Source organism: Zingiber officinale, chromosome 1B, assembly GCF_018446385.1.
Source record: "Zingiber officinale cultivar Zhangliang chromosome 1B, Zo_v1.1, whole genome shotgun sequence".
NCBI classification, from domain to species: Eukaryota; Viridiplantae; Streptophyta; class Magnoliopsida; order Zingiberales; family Zingiberaceae; genus Zingiber; species Zingiber officinale.
In genome coordinates, this window is record NC_055986.1 from 118,783,882 (window position 1) to 118,810,278 (window position 26,397).

General features: G+C 43.1%; 1 protein-coding gene across 1 annotated transcript; it reads left to right on the top strand.

Moving 5' to 3' along the window:
• Positions 1-2,963: 2,963 nt before the first annotated feature.
• Positions 2,964-3,953, top strand: LOC121975481 (zinc finger protein ZAT10-like). The gene has a single exon (XM_042527168.1). The coding sequence runs from the start codon at positions 3,100-3,102 to the stop codon at positions 3,760-3,762; it is 663 nt and encodes a 220-aa protein (XP_042383102.1). The 5' UTR covers positions 2,964-3,099; the 3' UTR covers positions 3,763-3,953.
• The last annotated feature ends 22,444 nt before the right edge of the window (positions 3,954-26,397 follow it).

The following is a 26,397-nucleotide window of genomic DNA, read 5'->3' on the forward strand; positions in this document are numbered from 1 at the left end:
TGGCAAGGCAATGACCTCCTCGCGTGCGGCCACTAGCGAAGCTGTTGCTCGTCACATGATGAGGTAGTGTTTGCCTTGCGTGCGGTCGCTTCGCGGGTGATCGCACGTGAAGTGGTTGCTGGTCATTTGGCGACAGTGGCGTAGCCAGAATTTACAATCAAGGGGGGTGAATTCAAGCTAACCATGGCACGATGTTGAGGTCATGCCTGATCTCGCCACCTCGCTGCAAGGCCGTAGCCCAGGCAAAACCTCACAGCGAGGTCGCGGCCAAAGCGAGATCTCTCCCTGTGACGCTGCTGCCAAGCTATCGCTAAGAGAGGAGAGGAAATGGAAGAAGATCGAGCATACCGATGGGACGATGCATACTGGTGCTAGAGATCGAAGAGGAGAGGATAAGAACGTGCTAGAGATTGGAGAGGTAGTCGATCAGAGAGGAAGATTTTAGGGCGCTAGGAAGAAAAATCGAGAATAAAAATCTTAATTAGAAAAATAATTAATGATGGAAACTTAATTCAATCACTAAAATAGCAACGGAAACTTAGTTTGTTGCTAAATTAGTGACCATAATTTATTTCGATTTCTAATTAGCTAAGGAAATTAAATTTCATCGTTAATTGTGAGTTTTCTTGTAGTGAATTATATGATGAGTTGCAATAAATGATATGATTTAATTGATCAAATTTTTGAAGGCTCGCCAATGAAATTAATCATCTTCATATAACAAATCAAACAATGTTTGACTAGCAAACAAAAATATAAATATATGAAAAATTAACATTTTATGGTTTTCCAACACTTAAATTCGTAATCGAACGAAATAAAACAAGAAAACTTTACCTTAATCAAAAAGCGTTTGCTGTGGAGTATCGGCGAAGCGACGATGACAACGCTAGTAGCAAACGATATCAGTGCTAGTGATAGTGGCGTTCGGCGATAACAACATGGACGACAACGACATCAATGTGCGACGGAGGATTTTGCGGGTAAAATTAGGATTAGGGAAAGGGAAAGAATAATAAGGGGATTATAAGAGGAAGACGACCACGGGAGTGAAAAAAGGAAAGGGGATTAGAAGGAAGAAGAAAATACGGGAAGGGAGAGGGGAAAAAGTACATGCAATGAGAGAGAAAAAAATATCGAGAGAAAGAAAAAAGTTGGTTGAGAGAAGAAGAAAAGGTTTGGATTCTCTTATTTGTTTTAATTGAACAATTTGTAAAAAAAAATCTTGATATTTTTAGAATTTATAATTAAATTATTTTTAAATAATTTCACTGTATTATTTTTTCCCTAAATTTCAGGAGGGGCGGCCGCACCCCCTTGGTCCTATGTAGCTACGCCCCTGCTTGACGAGGTACCCTCGACTCACGAGCGATCATTGCTCATTGTCCCGTCGACTACCACTCGAGCGGCCGATGCTCGTTGGCTCTTTCTCAACGATGCAATTTTATTTTGCTAAATAAGAAATAAAAAATCTAGATTACTTTTAAATAGTGAATTTCCCATTTACTACATAGAGTAAAGGAGGCCGTGCAACAAGTATATTATTTTGGTAAAAAAGAGAGTTAAAATTAATATATTTATTAACTTATAAATATATTTATAATGACTTATAAAATTATCATTCTAATTTGATATTAAAAAAATTATTTTTGAATTTGATATTTTAAAATTGGTCAGCTCATGGAAATGATCCATTAATGGGTTTATATGGGACTGGTGTATAAAAAAAATTCAAAATTATTAATTATATTTTCAAAAAAAGGAGGTGGGGCTGGAGCCCACTCTACCCAAGGGTGGCTCCGTCCCTTAACTCTATAGTTTATTTGTGAAATATATAGTTCATGTTTTTACATATTCAACTAATTGATTATGAATGATCACTAAACAAACAGGGGCGAAAAAATCTAACGAGTAGGGCGGTAAACTAGTGAAGCGAAATTAAATTTTGAGGTGTTTAAATTTATTTGATAAGATAATCGAGTCAAATTAAGTCAAACATAAAATCAATCAAGCGTTTGAAATGATTATTGAAGCTTGACTTGATTTATTTTTGATGAGCTTAATTTGAGTTTGATTTATTTAGATGTTATTGAACTTTCAATTCAAGTTTAACTTAATGTTGATTTGTTTAAATGTTATCAACCTCTCAATTCAAATTTATTTGACTATTTGAAATTTTTCCTTATTTAATTAGTCATTGTGTTTGATAATTTAAACTTATTAATTTATTTTATTTTTTATTATTTAGTCCGTTGATAAGAATTTTATTAATAACAAGCTAAACACATAATTTAAATTTATTTATTTAATTTAATTAGTTATTTAAATTTATTTATTTAATCGATTTTGTATATGTTACATGAATATAAATAAATTTTTACCCAACCAACCGAATACGAAACTGGTTCCTGAAGTTGGATTCATTTACTGGCATAATAATTAGATAGTTGCACATAGAAGAAGCATAGGTGTGAATTTAGAGGAACAAGAAAGTGAATCGGACAGATGTTGCACATGCATATAAAATGCATGTGGGCGGCTTCTCTACGGAAACAAGGAACACATGGAACCTAGAGCTAGCGCAATTGATCACCCTTTCTAGATGTTGAATTCAAAATTAGACTCTTCCTCCTGCGACACCAACCTCTGCTTCCCGCGTTACCAAATTGACAAACTAACTCTACCCACAGAGCCAAAACCTATGCATCACTCTGACGCCTCAGTTACTCTACGTGACAAAGCCATGAGGTTCAGACATTTCCACCAAACTCACTACTCTCCTTCCTCTCTCGCTCCAGGCAACTCCCTCCCTCCTTCCTAACATTGACTTCTACTTACTCTGTTCTATTTTCCTTCACTTTATCAGAAATAAATTAAAGTAAGCTACGTCGTCTATTTGATCGTATCTGTTCTCGTCTATGCACTCTACGATCCACACAAGTAACCATTCATTATATTGTGAGATCGTTGAAGTCAACCGTAGTTGTGACAGTTCAAAGTTAAGCAGCTGAAAAGTCCAACTGCTCGTCCCGACTTCCTATATACCATCCACCCATCCGCGTCTCATTTTCATTATTAATTTCCAATCCTCCGAATTCAATGGCAACCGAGATGGCTTCATCTTCCACAATCCCGCCGGAGATGAGCGACGAGGAGTCCTCGCTTCAGCAAATCGAAGAGTGGGCGAAGAAGAAGCGCTCCAAGCGCAGCCGCCTCTTCGATCGCCGGCCCACAGAAGAAGAGTATCTGGCCTGGTGTCTAGTCATGCTCGCCCGCGGCGGACCCCGCCCGCCCCTGTTGACCGAGACAGTTGCGCCGGCGAAGCTGGAGCACAAGTGCTCCGTATGCGGAAAGGCCTTCGCCTCCTACCAGGCCCTCGGAGGTCACAAAGCCAGCCACCGGAAGCCCACCACCGACGAGCCCCCGCTCGCCGCCACGTCCACCGGATCTTCCTCGGCCGGCACTGCGGGAGGAGGAAAGGTGCACCGGTGCTCGGTATGCCAGAGGACATTTCCGTCAGGGCAGGCGCTTGGCGGGCACAAAAGGTGCCACTACGACGGAAGCCTGGTTAGCGGCATGGCGACGGCGTCGGAGGGCGCGGGCTCGAGCCATCGGGGATTCGATCTCAACATGCCTGCTCCGCCAGAGATCGAGTTCGACCGTGTCACGCGTTGCTTGACGGCGACGGTGGCGACCGAGGAGGAGGAGGAGGTGCTGAGTCCGCTGGCTTTGAAGAAACCCAGACTCCTCATTCCGGCTTAATTGATCCATCGAGCTAGTGATATATTTATTTATTTATTTATTATATTTATTATATTTTTAATTGAAAATAAATTAATACACATTTCAAATTAGTTCTTTGTAGAGAGAATTATTCATTCATTGAATTGATTGTAGTACATGCTTGATGATGAAATTTCATCATCTCACTTTATTATTTTTGTATTGTGTAAGCAGTAAAGTTATCTCCACAAACTAAACTAATCATGGCACAAAACCAATCATATATAGTTTTAGTTGTGCTTAAAGTTTCGAGTCAATCTAGACGCCTAAGATAAGGAACAAAAAACAAAGAAAAGTATGGATCGGGCAAGGATTAGGCAGATATGATTATGGTCGGGCTTGGTGGTTAATTAATTGGGGAAAGAAATACTAATTAACGTTGATAACGCTGAAATTAATGGTCGGGCTTTTAAATTAAGCAGTGACCTTTAGGCTTTATTGACGCAGAAATTGTATGACCTTTAACTTGCATTAAGTGGGTCCGAATAAGATTATATTGCTTTCCATTGTTCTATGAATAGAAAATGACTCCAGGGCTTTTTAAAGGGAAAGATAAAATGGGCATCTCCGAAGAAGATTACATTAGCGTTTTACATTATGCAGCCCAAGCAGTGTATGTCTGTTTGAATTTATTGCAGTAAAATGATTATGCTTATGTCTTTTATGGTCCGTTATAAAATGATTATAATGGCCTAAGTGATTTTGAAGATGACTTAAAATTGATCATTTAATGGAAAAATAAAAGAGATAATGATTTTGGCTGATTTGGTAAATTTTCTATCTTGAATATAGTTTTTTATATGTGTGAAATAGCGTTGTGCTTGTGTTTAATTTCTTGAGTATTGTGCTATCCCCCTCTTAGGGGTGTTCCTCTAAGTAGTATAGGTGGATTTTTTAAGTGGATTATAATGTTTTTTTATTATTTTTGATAGTTGTTTTTTCCTCTTGCTCGGGCTCCTCCTCCTCCTGCTCGGGCTCCTCCTCCTCGACAAGTCTTCTTTGATTGCAAGGATGATGAGATCTGAGATGATGACACTAGTTAATGTCGGGTCAACTCCTCCGGTGTGGTCCTTCTGATGCTCAAATCAGTAGTTGTTGTTTCCGGTAAATTCCGGAGTATGCAAACTGATCGTCGAGGCTAGTGTTCGACACTATCTCCGTAAACGATATTGCTCCGCTACGGTGCTTAACGGATTGTTGCAATTCGTTCCCAAGATACAACGACGACAATCGTCTCGGAATCGTAGCACTCCGACTTCCGAGACCAGCGAACCTTCTCGTAGGCTTCTTGGACTCTTGAATGCACAAGATGAGTGAGTGAATACTTGAGGAAGAGAAGATTAAGTTGAGTTATTTGATTCCAATCTGGAGGGTTCTATTTATACAGAAGGAAGAGGCTTTAGGGAGGGGTGTGACCTTTGGGTGGATTAATCTGGGCCGTCCGGACTGAAGAGTTATAACCCTTCACATAGCCCCTTTAATCTCATCCATCAGATCTAAGAGTTGTGACCCTCAGATCTATCAGCCATCGGATCTGGATCCATTGATCCGATGCTTCAGATCATGTCTCATCCCAAGCCGTCAGATCGTGACTCATTGTGATCCAACGCTCTAGATCGCATCACAAGCGATCCACCATACTTCTTTGATCAACGTTGATCAACGGCTGCCATCCGTTCGCCCAACCAACTGTCCAGTCATCTCCCTTTGCCCACGAGGATGCCACATAGGCACTGCCATGTCAGGTACTAGCCTGACACGTCACCCGAGTGCCATGTAGGCACTGCAATGTCACCTGGAGCATAAATTTAAGCTCCTCAATGCTCCTCGCGACGATGCGAAGTGCACAGTGCGCCTGCAAGGTGCGCCTACAAGTGCGAGCACCTGCTCGCCCCTGAGCAGAGAGTACCTGGTACTTTTCTGAGTTAACTCCAATAACTCAACATCATTAATAAGTAAGGAATGCACATCGGAAATTTCCGATGTGGGACTATTCTCCCTTGCATTTCCTTAATGAATAACCAACGTTATTTTGGGCCGACTTTGAACATTAATTTCTCATTCACCCTTAATCGGTTTTGAGCAAATTAATAGTCTAAATCTATCTACGCGAAACGTAGATTTCAATTTTGAAGTCAATTACGACTTTCAACAATTGATGGCTTCCGATTTTTCCTCCTCAAAATCGTATTGGTCCATTTAGGCCCCAATATCCAACAATCCCCCACATGAATGGAAATTAATGTAATGCGTGTATGCATGCTGACACTTTACAAGAGTCCAATCGATAAGTCACTGCATCGGGAGAGGTAGCTTGTGGCTTTGAACCTTCCGTAGTGGAATGCTATCGAGTATACTAGGCTGCGCAGTGAACGTGATGTCTTGAACTGCTCAGCTGTTTGTGTATACTAAGACAATAACACCCACACAGAGACCTATCTCACCTACTTTAGGTTCTCATGGTTGGTTCCGTTTTGGCCATGGACACCATCTTGGATTCATGAGTATTTCATTGAAGCGGCCTGTCTTCACACTCACATAGGTGACACTTCTATCAAGAGTATCCTACCATACTCCACCTTATAAGGTATAAAAGTCACTAAAAGCATAAGCTTAACCTCACTACATGAGGTAGGACAGCACAAATTCATCCTAGGATTGGGATAGAGATAAACTATCTCCTGTGCTGAACCACAACTTCTGAAACTTTGTTGTCCCATTGAACCAAGATCTTGGGATCTCCAGTCAACAAGGTTGGGTTTTCCACTTCAGTCGTTTTCAGTTGTAGATTTTTTAATCTCATTCCTCTTGATGAGCAGTATACTTGATCTCGACTCAACCCTTTCGTAAGAGGATCTGCCAAATTATCTTTGGACTTAACATAGTCGATTGCAATCACTCCATTCGAGATCAACTGCCTAATGGTATTATGTCTACGACGTATATGTCTTGACTTCCCATTATACATACTACTCTGTGCCCTTCCAATCGCCGATTGACTATCACAGTGGATCAGTACGGCAGGTACAGGTTTTTCCCAGCTCGGAATATCTTCCAAGAAGTTCCGCAGCCATTCAGCTTCCTCAGCTGCTTTGTCTAGTTCTATAAACTCGGATTCCATAGTTGACCGAGCAATGTATGTCTGCTTAGTGGATTTCCAAGATACTGCTCCCCCACCGATCGTGAATACATATCCACTAGTGGATTTGGAGTCTTTTGTATCTGATATCCAATTAGCATCACAATATCCCTCCAACACAGCGGGATATTTTCCATAATGTAATCCATAGTTCATAGTATATTTCAAATATATAAGAACTCGCATCAATGCCTTCCAATGGGAGTCGTTTGGATTACTGGTGAAACGACTCAGCTTGTTGACCGTACAGGCAATATCCGGACGTGTGCAGTTTGTAAGATACATCAAACTGCCTATTATCCGAGAGTATTCCAACTGCGATATGGTCTCACCATGGTTTTTCGCTAAGTGTTGACTTAGATCCATAGGTGTTTTTACAGTAGAAAGATCGTACGCATTGAATCTTTTCAATACTGATTCTACATAATGGGATTGTGTTAGAACTATCCCCTCTGATGTCCTGAGAATTTTAATTCCCAATATAACATCTGCTTGACCCATATCTTTCATATCAAAATTTCTGGTCAACATTTTCTTTGTAGTCATGATTACATCATGATTACTGCCCATTATTAGCATGTCGTCTACGTATAGACAGACAATTACATAGCCTTCAGGTGTGTTTTTGACATAAATGCATTTGTCACATTCATTTATTCTGAATTCGTTTGACAGCATTACTTTGTCAAATTTTTCGTGCCATTGTTTAGGCGCTTGCTTAAGTCCGTATAACGACTTAACAAGTCGACACACCTTTTTCTCATTTCTTGGAGCTATGAACCCTTCGGGTTGCTCCATATAAATTTCTTCTTCCAACTCACCATTTAAGAACGCAGTCTTAACATCCATTTGATGTATTTCAAGGTCATACAGTGCTGCAATGGCTATTAGCACTCGTATGGACGTAATCCTTGTCACCGGTGAGTATGTATCGAAGTAATTAAGGCCTTCCTCTTGCTTGTACCCCTTGGCTACAAGTCTGGCCTTATACTTGTCAATTGATCCATCAGCTTTATACTTACGTTTTAGTATCCACTTACAACCTAATGGTTTATTACCAGAAGGAAGGTCTACTAATTCCCAAGTATGATTATTCATGATAGACTCAATCTCACTATTGACAGCTTCTTTCCACATTGGAGCATCGGGACTAGAGAGAGCCTCACTTAATGTTCTTGGTTCCATTTCTGACATGAAAGTCATGTAATCTGGCCCGAACGATTTCTCAACTCTAGCCCGTTTGCTACGACGTGGCTCTTTGTTTTGATCGTCAATAGTTCTTTTATAACAGCTAAGTTCGGTAACGACATTCTCGTTTGAACTTCCGTTGTTATCATTTTCAACATTTCCCTTCTTATTTGGGAATACGTTTTCAAAGAATATTGCATTCCGAGATTCTATGGTTGTTCCCACATGAATATTAGGAATGTCTGATTTGTGAACTAGGAAACGATATGCACTACTATTATGGGCATATCCGACAAATACCGCATCGAACGTTTTAGGTCCGATCTTTACTTGCTTTGGTTTAGGTCGACCTTTGCCAAGCACCCCCACACTTTCAGGTATTTGTACGATGGCTCGCGGCCTTTCCATAGTTCATAAGGAGTTTTATCACTTTTCTTATGAGGGATTTTGTTGAGAATGTGATTTGCCGATAATATTGCTTCCCCCCACAAGTTTTGAGGTAAGCCTGAATTTATCAACAAGGCATTCATCATCTCTTTTAGTGTCCGATTTTTACGTTCGGCAACACCGTTCGATTGAGGTGAGTAAGGTGCCGTTGTTTGATGAATAATGCCAGATTCTGAACAAAATTCATTAAACGGTGCACCATATTCTCCACCTCTATCGCTACGAATTATTTTAATTCGTTTGTCAAGTTGATTTTCAACTTCTGTTTTATAAGTTCTAAATGCCTCTAGGGCTTCGTCTTTACTTCTTAAAAGAAAGACATAACAGAACTTTGTGCAGTCATCGATAAAAGTAATAAAATACTTTTTACCTCCTCTAGTTTGCACAAATTTCAAGTCGCATAGATCACTATGTATTAACTCTAGAGGAGTCGTTGACCTTTCCACCGAATGAAAAGGTAGTTTCGTCATTTTTGCTTCCACGCACACTTCACATTTGTGTGTTCCGTCAACATTGACGTTTGGTAATAAATTTAATTTGACGAGACGTTTAAGAGTATTATTATGCACATGTCCGAGTCGATCATGCCACAAATTAAAACACTCAACAACATAGCTGGAAGCATTTATTTTATTACCATCAATATTTCGGAGTACAGGCATTACAACCATTTTGAATAGACCCTTTTCTAGGTACCCCTTTCCTACGAAGATATTATTCTTCGTAAGTACAAAGTTGTCTGACTGGAACACTAGCCTAAATCCGGCCTTAACTAGTGCCGCTCCAGAAACTAGGTTCTTACTGATGTCGGGAACATGGAGTACATCAATGAGTGTTAGCTCCTTTCCGGACGTCATCTTCAGAACAACTTTTCCGAGTCCGACAATTGGCGACGTCGTGGAATTACCCATATAGAGCTTCCTGCCATTTATCGGAGTATACTTGGAGAACATCGCCTTATCGGAACAGATATGACGAGTTGCTCCAGTATCAATGAACCACTGCTTCGGGTTGGTATCCACCAAGTTGGCTTCAAATACAACCGCAGTGAGATCCAAGTCCTCAAGAGAGGTTGCGACGTGGTTCGCAGCATCCTTTGGCCCCTTGGTTGGCTTCTTCGGGCGTCTGCAGTCCTTGGACAGGTGTCCTGCCTTTCCACAGTTGTAGCAGGATCCCTTGAACTTCTTTGCTTGTGCCTTCTTCTTGAACTATTTCGGCTTTTTAGCGTTCGGCTCGACCAGGTTGGACATATCGTCTATAGTCCGCTTGGTTCCTCTGCAGTCGGATAACTTTCGATTATCCTCCTCTATTCGTAGCCTCAGGATCAGGTCTTGCAGCCCTATCTCCTTTTGCTTGTGCTTTAGGTAATTCTTGAAATCCTTCCATGACGGAGGGAGCTTCTCAATTACCGCAGCAACTGCGAATGACTCGTTCAACATTCCTTCGGCGTCCGGATCATGCGGTATTAATTGCATATCTTGGACTTGAGATGAGCGCTCTTTGAGTCCACCATCTTGAAATCCAGAACCGGCCGACGATGAATTTCTTGATCCGGCATTTTCGGTCTTGTATTTCTTCTCAAGCGATTCCCACAAAGATTTGTTGTCTCGATGAACAATACACGTTATACAACGTGTTGTCAAGCGTTGAGAATGTAGTCGACACGAAAATCTCCGCGTCCATGTATCGCGACCTTACCGTCCAGAAGCGATCGGGCGGTCTTCACGCAAAAATCTTATAAGGTTTAGCGTTGTTAAGTAGAACAACATCTTCTGCCGCCATCTTTTGAAGTCGGCTCCTGAATTTCTCGGCTTTTCTCCGTCGGAATGGATGTCGGAGCGGTCGGAACGCAGCCGAACAGATCGGAATGGCGGTTGAGCGTCGTTGGTAGCTATATCGGTTTATACGGAATATCGTACATTTGTTTCGTAAATCCGGAGTATGCAAACCGATCGTCGAGGCTAGTGTTGACACTATCTCCAGAACGATATTGCTTCGCTACGTGCTTAACGGATTGTTGAAATCGTTCCAAGATACAACGCCGACAATCGTCTCGGAATCGTAGCACTCCGACTTCCGAGACCAGCGAACCTTCTCGTAGGCTTCTTGGACTCTTGAATGCACAAGATGAGTGAGTGAATACTTGAGGAAGAGAAGATTAAGTTGAGTTATTTGATTCCAATCTGGAGGGTTCTATTTATACAGAAGGAAGAGGCTTTAGGGAGGGGTGTGACCTTTGGGTGGATTAATCTGGGCCGTCCGGACTGAAGAGTTATAACCCTTCACATAGCCCCTTTAATCTCATCCATCAGATCTAAGAGTTGTGACCCTCAGATCTATCAGCCATCGGATCTGGATCCATTGATCCGATGCTTCAGATCATGTCTCATCCCAAGCCGTCAGATCGTGACTCATTGTGATCCAACGCTCTAGATCGCATCACAAGCGATCCACCATACTTCTTTGATCAACGTTGATCAACGCCATCCGTTCGCCCAACCAACTGTCCAGTCATCTCCCTTTGCCCACGAGGATGCCACATAGGCACTGCCATGTCAGGTACTAGCCTGACACGTCACCCGAGTGCCATGTAGGCACTGCAATGTCACCTGGAGCATAAATTTAAGCTCCTCAATGCTCCTCGCCTACAAAGCGCCCAAAGCGCCCATTGCGCCCATTGCGCACGTGGCGGGTGGCGGGCTCACAGGTGCGAGCACCTGCTCGCCCCTGAGCAGAGAGTACCTGGTACTTTCTGAGTTAACTCCAATAACTCAACATCATTAATAAGTAAGGAATGCACATCGGAAATTTCCGATGTGGGACTATTCTCCCTTGCATTTCCTTAATGAATAACCAACGTTATTTTGGGCCGACTTTGAACATTAATTTCTCATTCACCCTTAATCGGTTTTGAGCAAATTAATAGTCTAAATCTATCTACGCGAAACGTAGATTTCATTTTTGAAGTCAATTACGACTTTCAACAATTGATGGCTTCCGATTTTTCCTCCTCAAAATCGTATTGGTCCATTTAGGCCCCAATATCCAACAGTAGTCCGCCAAAAAGATAGAAGAAAAACAAAATGGAAGAAGAAGAAGAAGAGCTTAAGGAAGGAGTCTCCTCTACTAGTTATAAGAAAAAGACTCTTGTACCTTGGGATTATCGTCACAGATGCTTATATAACCATCAGAAGAGGAATCTCCATGTCATCTTCCTTCTAGCCCCTTCCATTCTTCCTGCTTCCGATGATTCGAGCGACCTATCCTTGACTGCCACGCAAGATGAAAAAGTTTCAAAAAGACCCCTTCTGACACTCCACATCTTTCCCCCATTCGTTGATCGCCACGTATTCTAAGGAAGGGATCGAGGGAACTACCTCTGGTGTTATTTCCCTCGATGATCACCACGTGGTAATAATCGAAGGATTAACAAGACAACATTCTCTTAATGGTATTGCCCTAGAGGACCATACATTCTTTCCCTGTTATTATCCGATTAATTGAATGATATTGCTCGGCGAGTCTTGAATGATGCTGCTCTGGGGATTCATAAAGGAGATTGTTCGATCAATGCATGAAGGGACTCGGATGATTCATAAACAATATTGCACAGAGGCTTGAGAATTTGTAGAACACTGAGGATATTGCTCAGATGATTTGATAAGAATATTGTCCAGAGGCTTAAGAAGAATATATAGAATATTGAGGATATTGCTCGACTAGTTCAATAAGAATATTGTCCGGAGGCTTAAGAAGCTAAGAATATGTGGAACACTGAGGATATTGCTTGGTTGGTTCCAAAAGAATATTGTCTGGAGGCTTAAGAAGAATATGCAGAACACTGAGGATATTACTTGGCTGGTTCAATAAGAATATTGCAACAAGACTTAAGAAGAATATTGCCCGACCGACTTAATAAGACTATTAGACCTAATTACTATCAGATATCCTTCCTTCAAATCAGATTGAAGAGTGCAATCAAATGAAGTCTAATTTAATATAGAAAGAAAAACTCGGCTACTATCATATATCCCTCCTTTAAGTCAGACTGAAGAGTATAATCAAATGAAGTTTGTTTATTTCTATAAATAGCATTTCCTCCTATCACACAACTACCAGTGTAAATTCATATTTTCTATCAGGAGAATGTTCTTATGGAAGCTGCCTCCATGGATAGTATGAATAATCTAAGTCCTTCATAGCCTGGAAAGTTCCCTATGTTGTTTAGCGAAACCAGACTAACCAAAATTGTTTACAAGTCCACAAGGACCATAAATAGACCTTCATGTGTCATGGAAGTTTGATGAGATACATAACAATTGAATACTTAAGAATGAAAAGAAATGTGATAAAAGAACATTAGGGGGATACACCTACCACACAAACATAATTTTCAAGATGTAGGTATGTTTAGCACAATAGCAGTTATGTGAATGCTTAAAAGTAGTGGTGTTAGTGCCCGGAGGCAATAGAAATATATTTGACGCATTGATTGTTCACTCGGAAGCACTAGTTACCTAACACTTAGGGCGTTATAGAAATGCTCGAAAGCAGTGTTGTTAGTACTCAGAGGTAATAGAGATATATTTGGTGCATTGGCCGCTATTAATGGCTCGAAAGTACTAGTTATCTGACATTTAGGCTATTATAGAAATGCTCGGAAGTAGTGTCGTTGGAGATAAACAAAAACTGATTGAATAATGGGGTATACATAGAAACAATCCTAACATGATAGATAACTAAATGATCTAATTTTACAAACATACCTTAACTGGGTCATCCTCTTGATCACAATAAATCTCTCCCTTGTACTTTTGCTATCATTCTCCAAATCTTTTGTCAGTTTGGTGTCAACCTGCTCAAATATCTCTCTTTTGACAATTATTGTCTCCTTTGAATTTATTCTATTTCTCACCAATATCGCATGACTTTTCAGATTTGCCATTAATGATGTTCGTACCCCTTCAGGGGACTATAAAAAATCCTGTCATTTCCTACCACTCTTCATCCTCCCTACATCTCCAAAACACAAATGGTTGACCACGATTCTTCCCCTCCTTTAGAGATTCCACAGCCTCCAGACATGGCAACATGATTTCTTTTTTATTTTGGATATTTCCTTTCCGACCTAATTTCTTACACTCAGGTAACCAACATACCTCTATCCCACCCTTCAATGGCTACCTATCAAAAAATTTTCATTGACTTGGAAATAGTTAATTACCTATTGCTTCAACATTGTTTGAAGAACCATGAGTATTTTACTGAATTTACTGAGAAGTATACTCAAACCTTGAATGACCTGCTGGAATTGTGCCTAAGTGAGGTTGTGAACGTATTGAAGATACGTAGGCTTGAAGATTAAATAGAGTCGTTGAAAAGACAGTTACGAAAGGGCCACTTCCCACCTGCAACCCCTTAAGCGCCCTTGCCTGGAAAGATATCAATGTTATTATTTCCTTTCTTGTAAGACTTTAAGTAAACTGACTACCTATTTTTCTATATCAGATTATCACTATAATTGTTATTTTCTGTTCAATCTTGAAAACTTAATGTGTTGCTCGCTTGTATATTTATGGTAATTGATGGCTTCGAAGGTAACGAGGACCCCAAGTCCTCCTTTAATATTGTCTTCTAATATGGACTTATCATTGTTGGCATTCTCTTAATCGCTAAGAAATTTTTATTCTCAGACTTTGATAAAATATTAACACTTTGATAATCTCTCGGATGTTGTGAATTTTGTGTCTATAAATAGTTCATATATTCTTTTCAACTTTTTACCTGCATTGGGTTGTGAGTAAATCTTCTATATTTTATTTTCCTTTTACTCTTCTAGACTTCCTATATCGTCCAATGATGAAGTGATTGAAATCACCTTCCTCCTCCTCCGGTGCTTGATCTATTCGTCTATCTTGTTTTCTAGAAGTCCCTATTACTTCAAAGGGTACTCGTAAGAAGACTCTTCTTCCCCACATTTTAGCTCAAAGACGATCCATGAGACTTCTATCCCATCCAAGGCCTATATCCCCAGGGCCTCCCTCTTTCCCCATTCAGATATCCATCAACTCTTCTGAAGAATCTCTTGTAGGATCCCGTGGATCCATCTCTCCTCTTTCTCCTCTCCAACAAAGTTCTCGATGATAATCATATATTTGTTTATTGGAATAAACATGTTTTTATTTCTTTGTAGAAATATGTGGAGACCTTGTTAACAGATGCACATCTGAGCTCCTCTCCCCATCCAGGTCATGGTTCGGGTAAAGTTCAAAATCTAGAGCTACAACTTTGATTGGTGACTGTTAGAGTAGATACTTTGGAAGAGTTGTACTTCCAGATAGTGATAGCGTTAGTGGAGGCAATTCAATGAGAAAAATCTTTGCTTCAAGAACTCGCCATGTCATGTGCTTCTAGCCAAACTCATTTGGGATAAGAATCCCCCTTGACTTATACTCTGGTAGAATTCTCTGTATTTTGATAATATTTTCTGTGTTTGGTTATATTTTCTATATTTTTCCTTTTCTTTTGGATGCCTGTACTAGAATGCCCATTGTTTCCAACTCTCTTTATTACTGATGCTTTACTTTCCTGCTTTAAATTTTACCTTAGGAATCTTCAAAATCTCTTTATCATATCAGTTTGTCAGCTCGTCTTACCATGATTTGAACGCTCATCCTTTATTGTCATTCCCAAGGAGGTGATACGTCTTCTCTTCGATATGACTTGACCCTAATAAAAAACATTTATTTGCCCTTTATAAGCACAAGGACACAAACCATATCCTGCATCCTTATGCCTTTTGCGACACTTTGGCTTCTTCTTCTTTCTTCCCATCCACTTGTTCCCTTGTATGCTAAAATGACCTAGAGTCGTTTGAGAGAGAGAGTATGGATGCTCCTAATGCTACCCGTCTTGGAGGTGGTCGTAAGACGAGGCCCTCACTAAGGGGTGTTAAGGTTCCCGTGCCTTTCAAGGGGTCTTCTGGGGATTCCAACCATGCTTTTAATTCTCCGACGGATTCCTCTGACCTACAAATTACTTCTTGGTATCACCACCACTTTCCCTCTTTTCATGTTTCCGCAATCCCTTTTAATCAATGTACATGTGTTATTCAGAACAGGATTTTTGGTGAGAATTTTGAGCCAGAGGTGGAGTATCCCTGTATGAGAACCTTAATACAACAGAGGGATCAAGCGCAAAGCGAATTAAACGCTGCTCTCTACCAAGAGAAAGTACTCAAAGGTCAGCTGACCTATTGTGCCAACAGCTTTGCAAGGTTGATATGACACTTGAACATGCTCTGGGTTGTAAGACCACATGTAGACACTAATAGAAAAATCATCTCTGAACACCCTCTGTCGGTGCTACTTATCAACAATGTTCTAGGTTTTAGTTGTTGCATTGTAACTTTTAGAAGATTGACGCATCATGAGCTAATAAAAAATTCAGTCTTTAATATCCATAAGCAAGGCTAGTGTTTTTTTCTAATCGATCTATGAATTTGCATTTAGGTTTATTCTTCGATTAATCTCGATTTGCATGAGTCGTAGCAATAATACTTAAATGATTTAAGCATTTCAAAGTCCATTCGATCAATAATCACATTTACATCATTGCCCTCGAGTAATCCGTCGTGTGACCTACTTGTCCCATGTTGAGTCATACGAAATTAAACTCACTGTTGACCCTTTATTCATTCAACCCTTTTGCCGATCTATAATAGGAGTTTCTTATCTCTCCCATTGATTGACCTAGAGATTCACAAACCTCTGATAAAAGGCTTCTTGTTGTCCAGACCCACTACTTCCTATGTCATTATTACATTTTCGTTAACCCTAAAATCCTTCATCACTTTCATTGTGCTTCCACTTTCTCTCCACCTTGCATCTTGGTCGTTATTTGCCTCTCCCTCTTATAGAAAGTGCTTCTTCTTTGTTTTTGTGATTATCGTGTTTTCATGGCCACTTCCTTATCCCATATTCTTATGAAAAATCCTTCAATCCCCCTTCCTTGGTATGAAACAATGGAAAGTTCATTCCATCCTATTCACCTCTTTGTTCAACATAGCTATGATTATTCCACTGGGGGTCTCCCCATAGTATATCCTTCATCCTTGCAGCATCCTCATAAACCATCTTTGACTTTGTCACTTTATTTGTAGATCAGTTTTAGGGAGGCTTACGTCTTACTATATCTCATGTATACATGAATATTCTTTCTTTCTTGAAAATCCCCTTGAACCAATTAGCCCCCAATTCTTTCAGGATCCTAGCAGGCATGGTGACTGTGTTTCGCTATCACCAAATCCCCGTTTCCCCTTTTTTCTTCTATTATTTTTACTATGTGAAGTCTACTAATTCATGATTTTTCCATTTTATGGCTAGAACGAACTGTAACTTCTTAATTGCTCTTCCTTCATCTCTGAAAGGATGAAAGGAACTATTCTTCTACACTCCTCTAAAGCTTGCTCCATTCTGCTCGGAATCATGGTTAGTTAACCTTCCTAATTTACTTGTATCGAGGAAGCTTGAGAACATTGCTCCTTCCCTGAACTGTGGCAAAAACTTTAGGATAAACATTACAATATAACTCGCTTACTGGACAATCACCTTTTGTCTCATTATGATTTATCTTGTTTCAAGATTCTCAGCCCTGAACCCATAGATAATTAATTACCTCTTAGTGGTTTATTTGTTATCATAGTGTATTTACATTTCCTTCATTATTGCAGATGCCTCATGAAGTCCTCCATATCCAAGATTTTGAAAAACAGGAAATGGGAGAAGTCCGTGGCTATGTTTCAAATGCTAAGATCGAACAAACATTTCGCTTCTATAGGTACATCTTCCACAGTTTCTGCAAACTCTCAAGGCGAACCTCCAATGCCCCCCTGACCAATCCCTGACTCCACATTCACCCATACACTTGTTGTTAACCTCGATTAGCCCTCCGATAAGCCTCTTCCACCTACAACTGACTTAGATTTTGCTTTTCTATCTTCGAATTCCCATTTACCATAAGATGACACCACTACATTGGGTATTCTTTATCCCTAGGTCAGTATTTCCCCACAAACAGTTACTTTTGATGTTCCTTTTAACTTATCGACCATTTTGGATGTCCCTGCGAAGTTTCCCTCTAAATTGCTAGTAGTTCTTATTTCCTCTTTTGTAGTCATTATGTAAGTACTCCAGGATTATTTTGATATGATCAACCTAGTTAAGTTAGATTCTATTATGTTTGATCATTGTATCTAAGTGTGAAAGAACTTAGGAACATAAGAAGTCAAACAAAAGACGTAATTAGTGAGAAGGATGGCGCGGGAAGTGAGTCGACAAGCTCGGTGCATCCGAGAGATAAGATGTTGTAGAAAAATACATCGACAGATGAGAAGGTTGCGCACGACACTTTCGAGAGATGAGAAGCTAGAGCAGAAGATCGCTCAAGAAGAATGTCAGAGTTGGGTTCGGGTGAACTCAACTTTGGATGGCTGGAGAACCACTCAAGCGATCGGAGCAGCAACCGGACAAGTCAACACAGAATTGACTTGTCCAAGTGTTTGAATGAAGTCCAGGCGCCCAGACCAGCCTGGGTCAAAACATGTGCCCCTTTCGACTGTTGTAGCGAGGATAACTTTTGGAGTCCACGTTAGCACCAATATAGTCGTCTATACCGATCTAAGCACCTAGGCAAGGATAAATACTTTATCACAAAGTCATTGCGAAGAGGATTGAGGCGACCAGTAGAGGCACCTAGACCTGGTCCAGGTGCTCAAATATTGCCATGTCATTAAACGGTTGTTTCGATTAAGTGGGCTATAAGTATTGTAGGATTGAAAGAATGCGATAGGGGGCGTGAATATCGCACCTTTAAAAACTTTTCTTTTACTCCTTTAAATTAAAATTGTGCAGCGGAAATTAAATAACACACTTCGATTACTTGGTTCGAAGCCTAGGTCGATTCTTATTCCAAGACCCGTGATCCTTGATCGCACCGTTGGACAATCCACTAAAACCCTTTTCTCCGAAAACCTCGGAGAGAAGCAGATCGTACAATGCTATATTTGAAAATTATGTTTTAAATTTGTAAAGCTTATTTCAAAAATTAGGTTAAATTTACAAATTTTATCTTTAAAAATTACTCAAAATTTTTTACAAAGTTATCTTTCTAAAGTTTAAAACTTAGTTTTTTTTTTTTGAGAAAGCTAAAAACTAAGGTTTTAAGTAAAATATTCTATGTTTTCTACTTTAGACTCCCCCAAGTCAATCTGACTTTAATTCTTTGATTTTCTTTTACTTCCCTAAATCACTTGTGTTTCTGTGTTATTTTTTGATGAATGCCAAAGGGGGAGGGTTAGGTGGCTTAAGTTAGTTAAAATAAATCAACGAAATACCAAATAATGACTAACTTAAATAATTGCTTGTTTTACTTGCATATTTTTCACTAACTTAACTCAGATTGTCATTGTATCAAAAAGGGAGAGATTGTTGGTGTGGTTAATACTAACGGTCTAACTCATGTTTTGATGAATGACAAAGTAGGTTAAGCTAGTTTCATATTGATCTAACACTTCTACCAAGTGTGAAGGAGAAGCCCAGATGGGTTGACGGGCTGACCTGACATCTGGCATGAAGTCCAGCTAGGTCGATGAGCTAACCTGATAGCTGGCATAAAGCCCAGATGGGTCGACGGGCTGACCTGACGTCTAGCATGAAGTCCAGCTAGGTCGATGGGCTGACCTGATAGCTGACATGAAGTCCAGACGGGTCGAAGGGCTGACCAGACGTTTAACAGGTAAGTTGAGGTAAGTCACTGGAGGGGAGTGACTGTGAGGACGCGTTCCCAGGAAGGGAACATTAGGCGTCGATCCAACTTAGATCCATTTCGAAAATCTAAGTTGAGATCGTGACTAGATTCCGGTCTTGAGAAGACGGAATCTAATCAATACTCTGCTTGTTAATTATAACTGTGCTAACACTTAGTTTTGCAGGGTAATATAATTTGCACTTTGTCTTAGACTAACTATTTCTTGTAGGAGAAGGACTTTTTAGAGAAAAAGTGATCCGGGTGCCCGGAGTACAAAAATTATCCCCAAGAGACGTCGCAACGTGTAGCTCTCTAGTTGGACGGGCTACGTCACACTCTAGGCGTCTGGAAGGGATCCGAGCATCTCGAGCCTCCTATATAAGGAGAATGCACCCTGGAGCAAAGGACAACGAACACACGACTACGCCTTCTGACACTTGTGATCCTACAGTTTGCTCCCGCGACGAAGCTTCTCCGATAAACGCGCTGATTTCTTTTTCTTTATTAGTTGTCAGTACTTATTTCATTTTAGCATCTCTGTACTTCAAATTCTGTAATCATCTTTTCAGATTGCTAGTGGATTGTTGTTGACGTTCCGCAAGTGTACGGAAATGTCGTAAGTAATAATAAAATATATCATATCCACAGGGACTGATATAAGTACTAAAGATTTCTCAACACAAATTAGCTAAACAACTAATCAATTGATTCACAAAAGTAAAGTGTAATTATGATAGGTAAAGATAGAAATAAAAGAATAAGAAACAAGAATAAGGGCAATGATAAGGGATGTTCTAGGAATTTTGGTTTCTTTGTAAGGTTGTTCAATGTAAATAATCTACCGAATCTTATTTCTCAATTGTACATCATTTATAGAGAGTTGTCAGTTCTCTCTTGCAATAAACAACTGTCCTAAATCTATACCTAAATGTGATCAAATAGGGATGAATCTATGTTGTCCTTACACGAGCTTGTCTGTCACGTGCGCCCCTCGGATAATCAACATAGGAATTCATCACTCATCAACCGTATCGAGATACAAAGATTAATGCAAACTATCCATCCTACCCCTTTGAATGACCATTGATCCGGTAGTAAGAGAAGGGGACCCCGCCCTGTGAAGTCAACGCCACGTGGAAGCCACAGTGGCAGTCGTCCATCCGGAGAGGGCCGGGTCCGACCGGACGCCCGGAGAAGGCAGGGTCCGACCGGCTTGCCGACCGGACGATATACGGCTGATGGTTGAAGGCGCCCTGTCGAAATCAGGGTTCCGGCGCTCAGTGGAAAAGGTAGTGGGCCGAGCGGACCTTACGCTCGGCCGACGCCATAAGGTAACACTGCTGATAGTCCCCATAAAGCACGTGATGGAGGATCTCCCCAAATAAACCATCGCATATGTCCGGCCGGATGTTGAGGGAGCTGTCCGCCCGGAAGCCAGATTTGGAGCAAAGGGGAAAAGGACAAGGAACGTCTTTTTCTGACAGCAGGTATGTTTCACGTATGGGCCATGTTCCAAATCTTGTGACAGGGGATTCCGCTGTCCCATCGAGGACATGCTGAGACTGTAGCAGTATGGGTTAGGGAAGCTCACTGACAAGCCCTTACTGGGGTATGGGCCACGGACACGTGTACACCTCGGTAGGTGTACACTCACTTCTTCACTGCCCTATATAAAGGCCCTCATTCTTCCCCGGAGGTAAGGTTTTCCACGAGTTCTGGTGCCACTTTTTCTCTCTTGAGCTTCGCCTGACTTGAGCGTCGGAGGGTCGCCGCTGGGAACCCCTTCCCGGCCCGACTTCTGTGCAGGTTCGCCGGAGCTGTGTTACCAGTTAAAGATCCACGTCGACAGCCGGAGAGCGCCTCGTGCCCAGCGTCCGTTGGTTCAGCATTCGGACAGGATCAATTTGGCGCCGTTTGTGGGAACGCTCCTGCATCCGAACGGGAACAATGGACGAGGCTGGACGACAACACACGGTGACGCTCTCGACGGAGGAACTAGACGCTCTGATCGAGATAAGGGCCGCCAAGCTTGTGGAGCAAAAACAGAAAGCCACAGCCGAGCGGCCGGAGCAGCAAGCAACATCTGCTTCTGGTGGCCGAGCGGAAGCACCTCAAGCCACCGGTGCATTTCATCGAGCCCTATTCCGCACTCCAGAAGCCGCAGCAGCTCATAGAGATCGGGGATCTTCTTCGGACGAAATGCCTAGACGAGATGCCAGAAAAGGGAAAGCCCCCCGAGCGGATGCATCGCCCGAGCGGATCAATCGCCAATTTTCAGAGGCTATTCTACGAGACCCTCTGCCAAAGCACTATGCGCCTCAGACGATCGGCGAGTACAATGGGACAACCGACCCAGATGATCATCTGGGTAAGTTCGATAACACAGCTACTCTCCATCAATACACAGATGGAGTGAAGTGCCGAGTTTTTCTTACCACTCTCTCGGGATCGGCTCAACGGTGGTTCCGGAGGCTGCCGGACGGATCCATCACAAGCTTCAAGGACTTCCGAACGGTCTTCCTCCATCATTTTGCAAGCAGTCAGCGCTATCAAAAAATGAGCGTGAGCCTGTTCGCCATCAAGCAAGAAGCCCGTGAATCGCTTCGAGCTTACATCCAGCGGTTCAACCAAATAGCGATGGACATTCCAACGGCCACCTCGGAAACCATGATGAATGCCTTCACACAAGGCCTAGTGGATGGGGACTTCTTCCGATCGCTCATCCGAAAGCCACCCCGAGACTATGATCACATGCTACACCGGGCGAACGAATACATCAACGTGGAAGAAGCGCAAGCGGCAAGGAAAAAGGAAACTCCATCCGAGCGGGCTCCTCCGGCCGAGCGGAAACAGCACGCCACTCATCAGCCGCCTAGAGGACCAAGGGCCGAAGCAATCCGATCCCCCCACGCCAGGTCCCATGTGCAAGAGGTAGCTGTCGCCCGGCCAAAGCCAAAAAAGAAATGGACCCCAAGGTTCTGCTCCTTCCACCGAATGGACACGCACAATACAAGGGATTGCCGAAGTCTTCCCTTCGTGACTCATCCTGTGCCCTGGAATGCCGGACGACGGTCTCCCTCAGTCGACAGGCGACAGAGAACTCATGAAGCCGATCGGACTCGAGCCGGTAGGCCACAGCAACAAACTCCTGATCGGCATCGTTCTCCAAGGCAGGAGAATCGCCGAGCGTCCAGAGAACGGTCTCGACCGTCCGCTCGGGAAGAGGAAAATAAAAGCAATACTTCTCGAGGCGAGATCAACGTTATTGCTGGCGGACCGACCGGAGGAGACTCCAATCGAGCCAGAAAGGCGAGCGTCCAGCAGCTCCAGATTCATGCGGTCGGCTGTAGCCGAGAACGAGCGGAAGGACCCGAAATTAGTTTCGGGCAATGGACTTGGAAGGAGTTGAAGTACCCCACGACGATGCTCTGCTCATCAAAGCGGTAATAGCAAATTACACTATTCATCACGTATTTTTTGACACAGGGAGCTCAGTCAACATCATATTCAAGAAGGTGTTCGATCAGCTGCAAATTGATCGAGCCGAGCTGTTGCCCATGACAACTCCGCTCTACGGGTTTACGGGTAACGAAGTTCAGCCTGTCGGACAGATCCGGCTGGCTACCTCGCTGGGAGAAGAGCCGCACAGGAGGACAAGGACAACAAACTTCGTGGTAGTCGAGTCTCCCTAGTCCTACAACGTCATTTTGGGACGACCGGCGCTCAGCGAATTCCGAGCGGTCGTCTCAACTTTCCATCAGAGGATCAAGTTCCCCGTGGAGGACAAAGTGGGAGAAGTACGGGGAGATCAGCTAGCAGCTCGGCGATGCTACATCGAGATGGTCTGAGCAGAAGCCAATTCCGCTCGGAAGGCGCCCCGGATCGAGGTAAACGCCATCACCGAAAAACCACCCTCTTTAATTTATGAAGAAAAAGAGGAAGTGCAGATACACCCGACCCGATCGGGGGCCACGACCTTCATCGCGTCCGATCTGGAGGCGAAGCAGAAAGAGGAGCTGATCCAATGCCTCAAAAGAAACCATGATGTCTTCGTCTGGTCGACACATGAGCTGCCCGGAATTTCACCAAGTATTGCGCAGCATGAGCTACATGTCCGACCGGACGCACGACCGGTCAAGCAAAGAAAAAGGGACTTCAGCGCCAAGCAGAATTCCATCATCCGAGCGAAGGTGGAAAAACTTCTGGAGGCCGGCCATATACGCGAGGTACAGTTCCTGAGCTGGTTGGTAAACGTAGTATTAGTCTCCAAACCAGGCAACAAGTGGAGAGTGTGCATAGATTTTCGGGATCTCAACAAAGCTTGCCCGAAAGATTTTTATCCTCTGCCCCGGATAGATCAGCTGGTGGACTCTACGGCCGGCTGCGAATTAATCTGTATGCTCGACGCCTACCAGGGCTATCACCAAGTGCCGCTCGCCCGTGAAGATCAAGAAAAAGTCAGCTTCGTGACGGCCGACGACACTTATTGCTATAATGTGATGCCGTTCGGATTGAAGAATGCGGGGGCCACATATCAACGCTTGATGAATAAAGTATTCAGAGAGCAGATCGGGCGGAATTTAGAAGTTTATGTGGACGACATTCTCATTAAGTCCGTCCGAGCGGCCGATCTCTTCAAAGACATGGAGGAAACCTTCCGAACGCTGCGCAAATATGGAGTCAAGCTAAATCCCCAGAAGTGCCTGTTCGGAGCAAAAGGAGGGCGCTTTCTGGGGTACATAGTGACCGAGCGGGGAATCGAAGCAAATCCCAGCAAGGTGAAAGCTCTACAGGATATGCCGCCTCCAAGAAATACAAGGGAAGTGCAGCGCTTGACCGGTCGGATCACCGCTCTGTCCAGGTTCATCTCCAAAACCGCCGACCGGAGCCTTCCTTTTTTCAAGATCTTACGCAAAGCTACAAAATTTCACTGGGACGAAGAATGCGATCGGGCGTTCGAAGAATTGAAGACATATCTTAATTCTCTGCCTGTACTTGCCAAGCCGATTGGGGGTGAGTCACTTTATATTTATCTGTCTTCAACTGAGCATGCTGTAGGCTCAGCACTGGTGAGGTCGAGCGACGATGAGCAGCCGGTGTATTTTTTGAGCCACATTTTAAAAGATGCTGAATCTCGTTACACCGGGCTCGAGAAGTTGGCCTTTGCTCTGGTTCTAGCCGCTCGGCGCCTTCGACCATATTTCTTGGCTCACACCATCATTGTCCGGACGAACAGTCCACTAGGAAGAGTACTGTTGAATCCAGAAGCGTCCGGACGGCTCATCAAATGGACTACAGAATTGAGCGAATTCGATATTCAATACCAACCCCGCTCGGCAATCAAGGCACAATCTTTGGCAGATTTTATCACCGAAGTGCAAAGGCCAGAGCCAGAAGCCATGTGGAAGATATTTGTGGACGGATCATCCACTCGGCTCGGGAGCGGTATTGGTGTATTATTGCTATCTCCGCAAGAAGAAAAGATGCATTTATCCGTCTGGCTGGATTATAAAGCTACAAATAATGAGGCAGAGTATGAGGCCCTCATAGCTGGCTTGCAGGCAGCACGACATGTGGGAGCCGGTCGGGTAACGCTTCATTCGGATTCGCAGTTGGCCGCTCAGCAGCTCTCTGGTACCTTCGAAATCAATAGTGCTCGGCTCAAGCTCTACGTTGAAGCCTTCGAGAAGTTCAAAGCTGACTTTAGAGAAGTTATTGTCCAAAAGATACCCAGAGCAGAAAATCAAGTAGCCGATGAGTTAGCCAAACTCGCGAGCTCAATAACGCCGGTCGCCATTCAGCAATCAATTGAAAAAGTACTGTTGGTGGCGCACGTCGACCAGATGGAAGGCCTCACATTTCCATACGACTGGCGGACACCCATCATAGAGTTCCTCCGCTCAGGCACCACACCATCCAATGAGAATGAAGCCCAGCTGCTAAGAAGGAGAGCCGGTCGGTTCACACTCATCGGCGATCAACTTTATAAGAAATCTTTCTCACGTCCGCTGTTGAAGTGTGTAAGCTCGGAGGACTCGACCTACATTCTCCAAGAAGTACATCAAGGATCGTGCGGAGGGCATCCGGGCGGACGATCACTAGCTAAGAAGATCCTGCTAGCTGGATACTTTTGGCCAGCTTTACAAGCGGACGCCGCTCGGACCGTGGCTACATGCCTTTCGTGCCAAAAATATCACAACTTCTATCACTGACCGGCAGAAGAAATGAAGGCATCAACAGTCTCATGTCCGTTCGATCAGTGGGGAATGGATATCGTGGGTCCATTTCCTATGGCGACCGGACAGCGAAAATTTCTACTAGTGGCGGTCGATTATTTTTCCAAGTGGGTGGAAGCCGAGCCGCTAGCCAGGATCACCGAACAGATAGTCAAAAAGTTCATATGGCAGCACATCATATGTCGGTTCGGCATCCCTCGTCGGCTGATTTCTGACAACGGACGACAATTCACAGGCAAAATTCTCGAAGATTGGTGCCAAAGCTTCGGCATTGAACAGCACTTCACATCTGTAGCCTATCCCCAAAGCAACGGTCAAGCCGAAGTAGCCAATCGGGAAATTCTTCGCATTCTGCGCGCTCGGCTCGATCACTTGGGAGGAAGTTGGGTAGATGAAGTGCCGGGAGTCTTATGGGCCATCCGAACGACTCCTAAGGAAAGGACGGGCGTCACGCCTTTCCACTTGGTGTATGGCGGCGAAGCGATCATCCCTGTTGAAGTCGGCGTCGAGTCCGCTCGGATCCAAAATTACGATGAGGACAACGCCGAGCGGAGGAACATGGAGTTGGATTTGGTCGACGAGGAGCGAGCCAAGGCGTCCGTTCGGCTTATGGCGTACCGGCAGCGGATGAAGCAAAATTACAACCGCCGTATAATCCCCAGATCATTCCAGGTCGGCGATCTTGTCTGGAAGAAAGTCAAGCCGGTCGGCGATGTCGGCAAGTTAGAAGCTCCCTGGGCGGGCCCCTTCAAGGTTATTGAAAAGCTCCGATCGGGCACATATTATTTGGAGGATGAA

Excerpts from the sequence above, each read along its gene's own strand:
- LOC121975481 (XM_042527168.1), top strand. The coding sequence starts at position 3,100 with ATGGCAACCGAGATGGCTTCATCTTCCACAATCCCGCCGGAGATGAGC.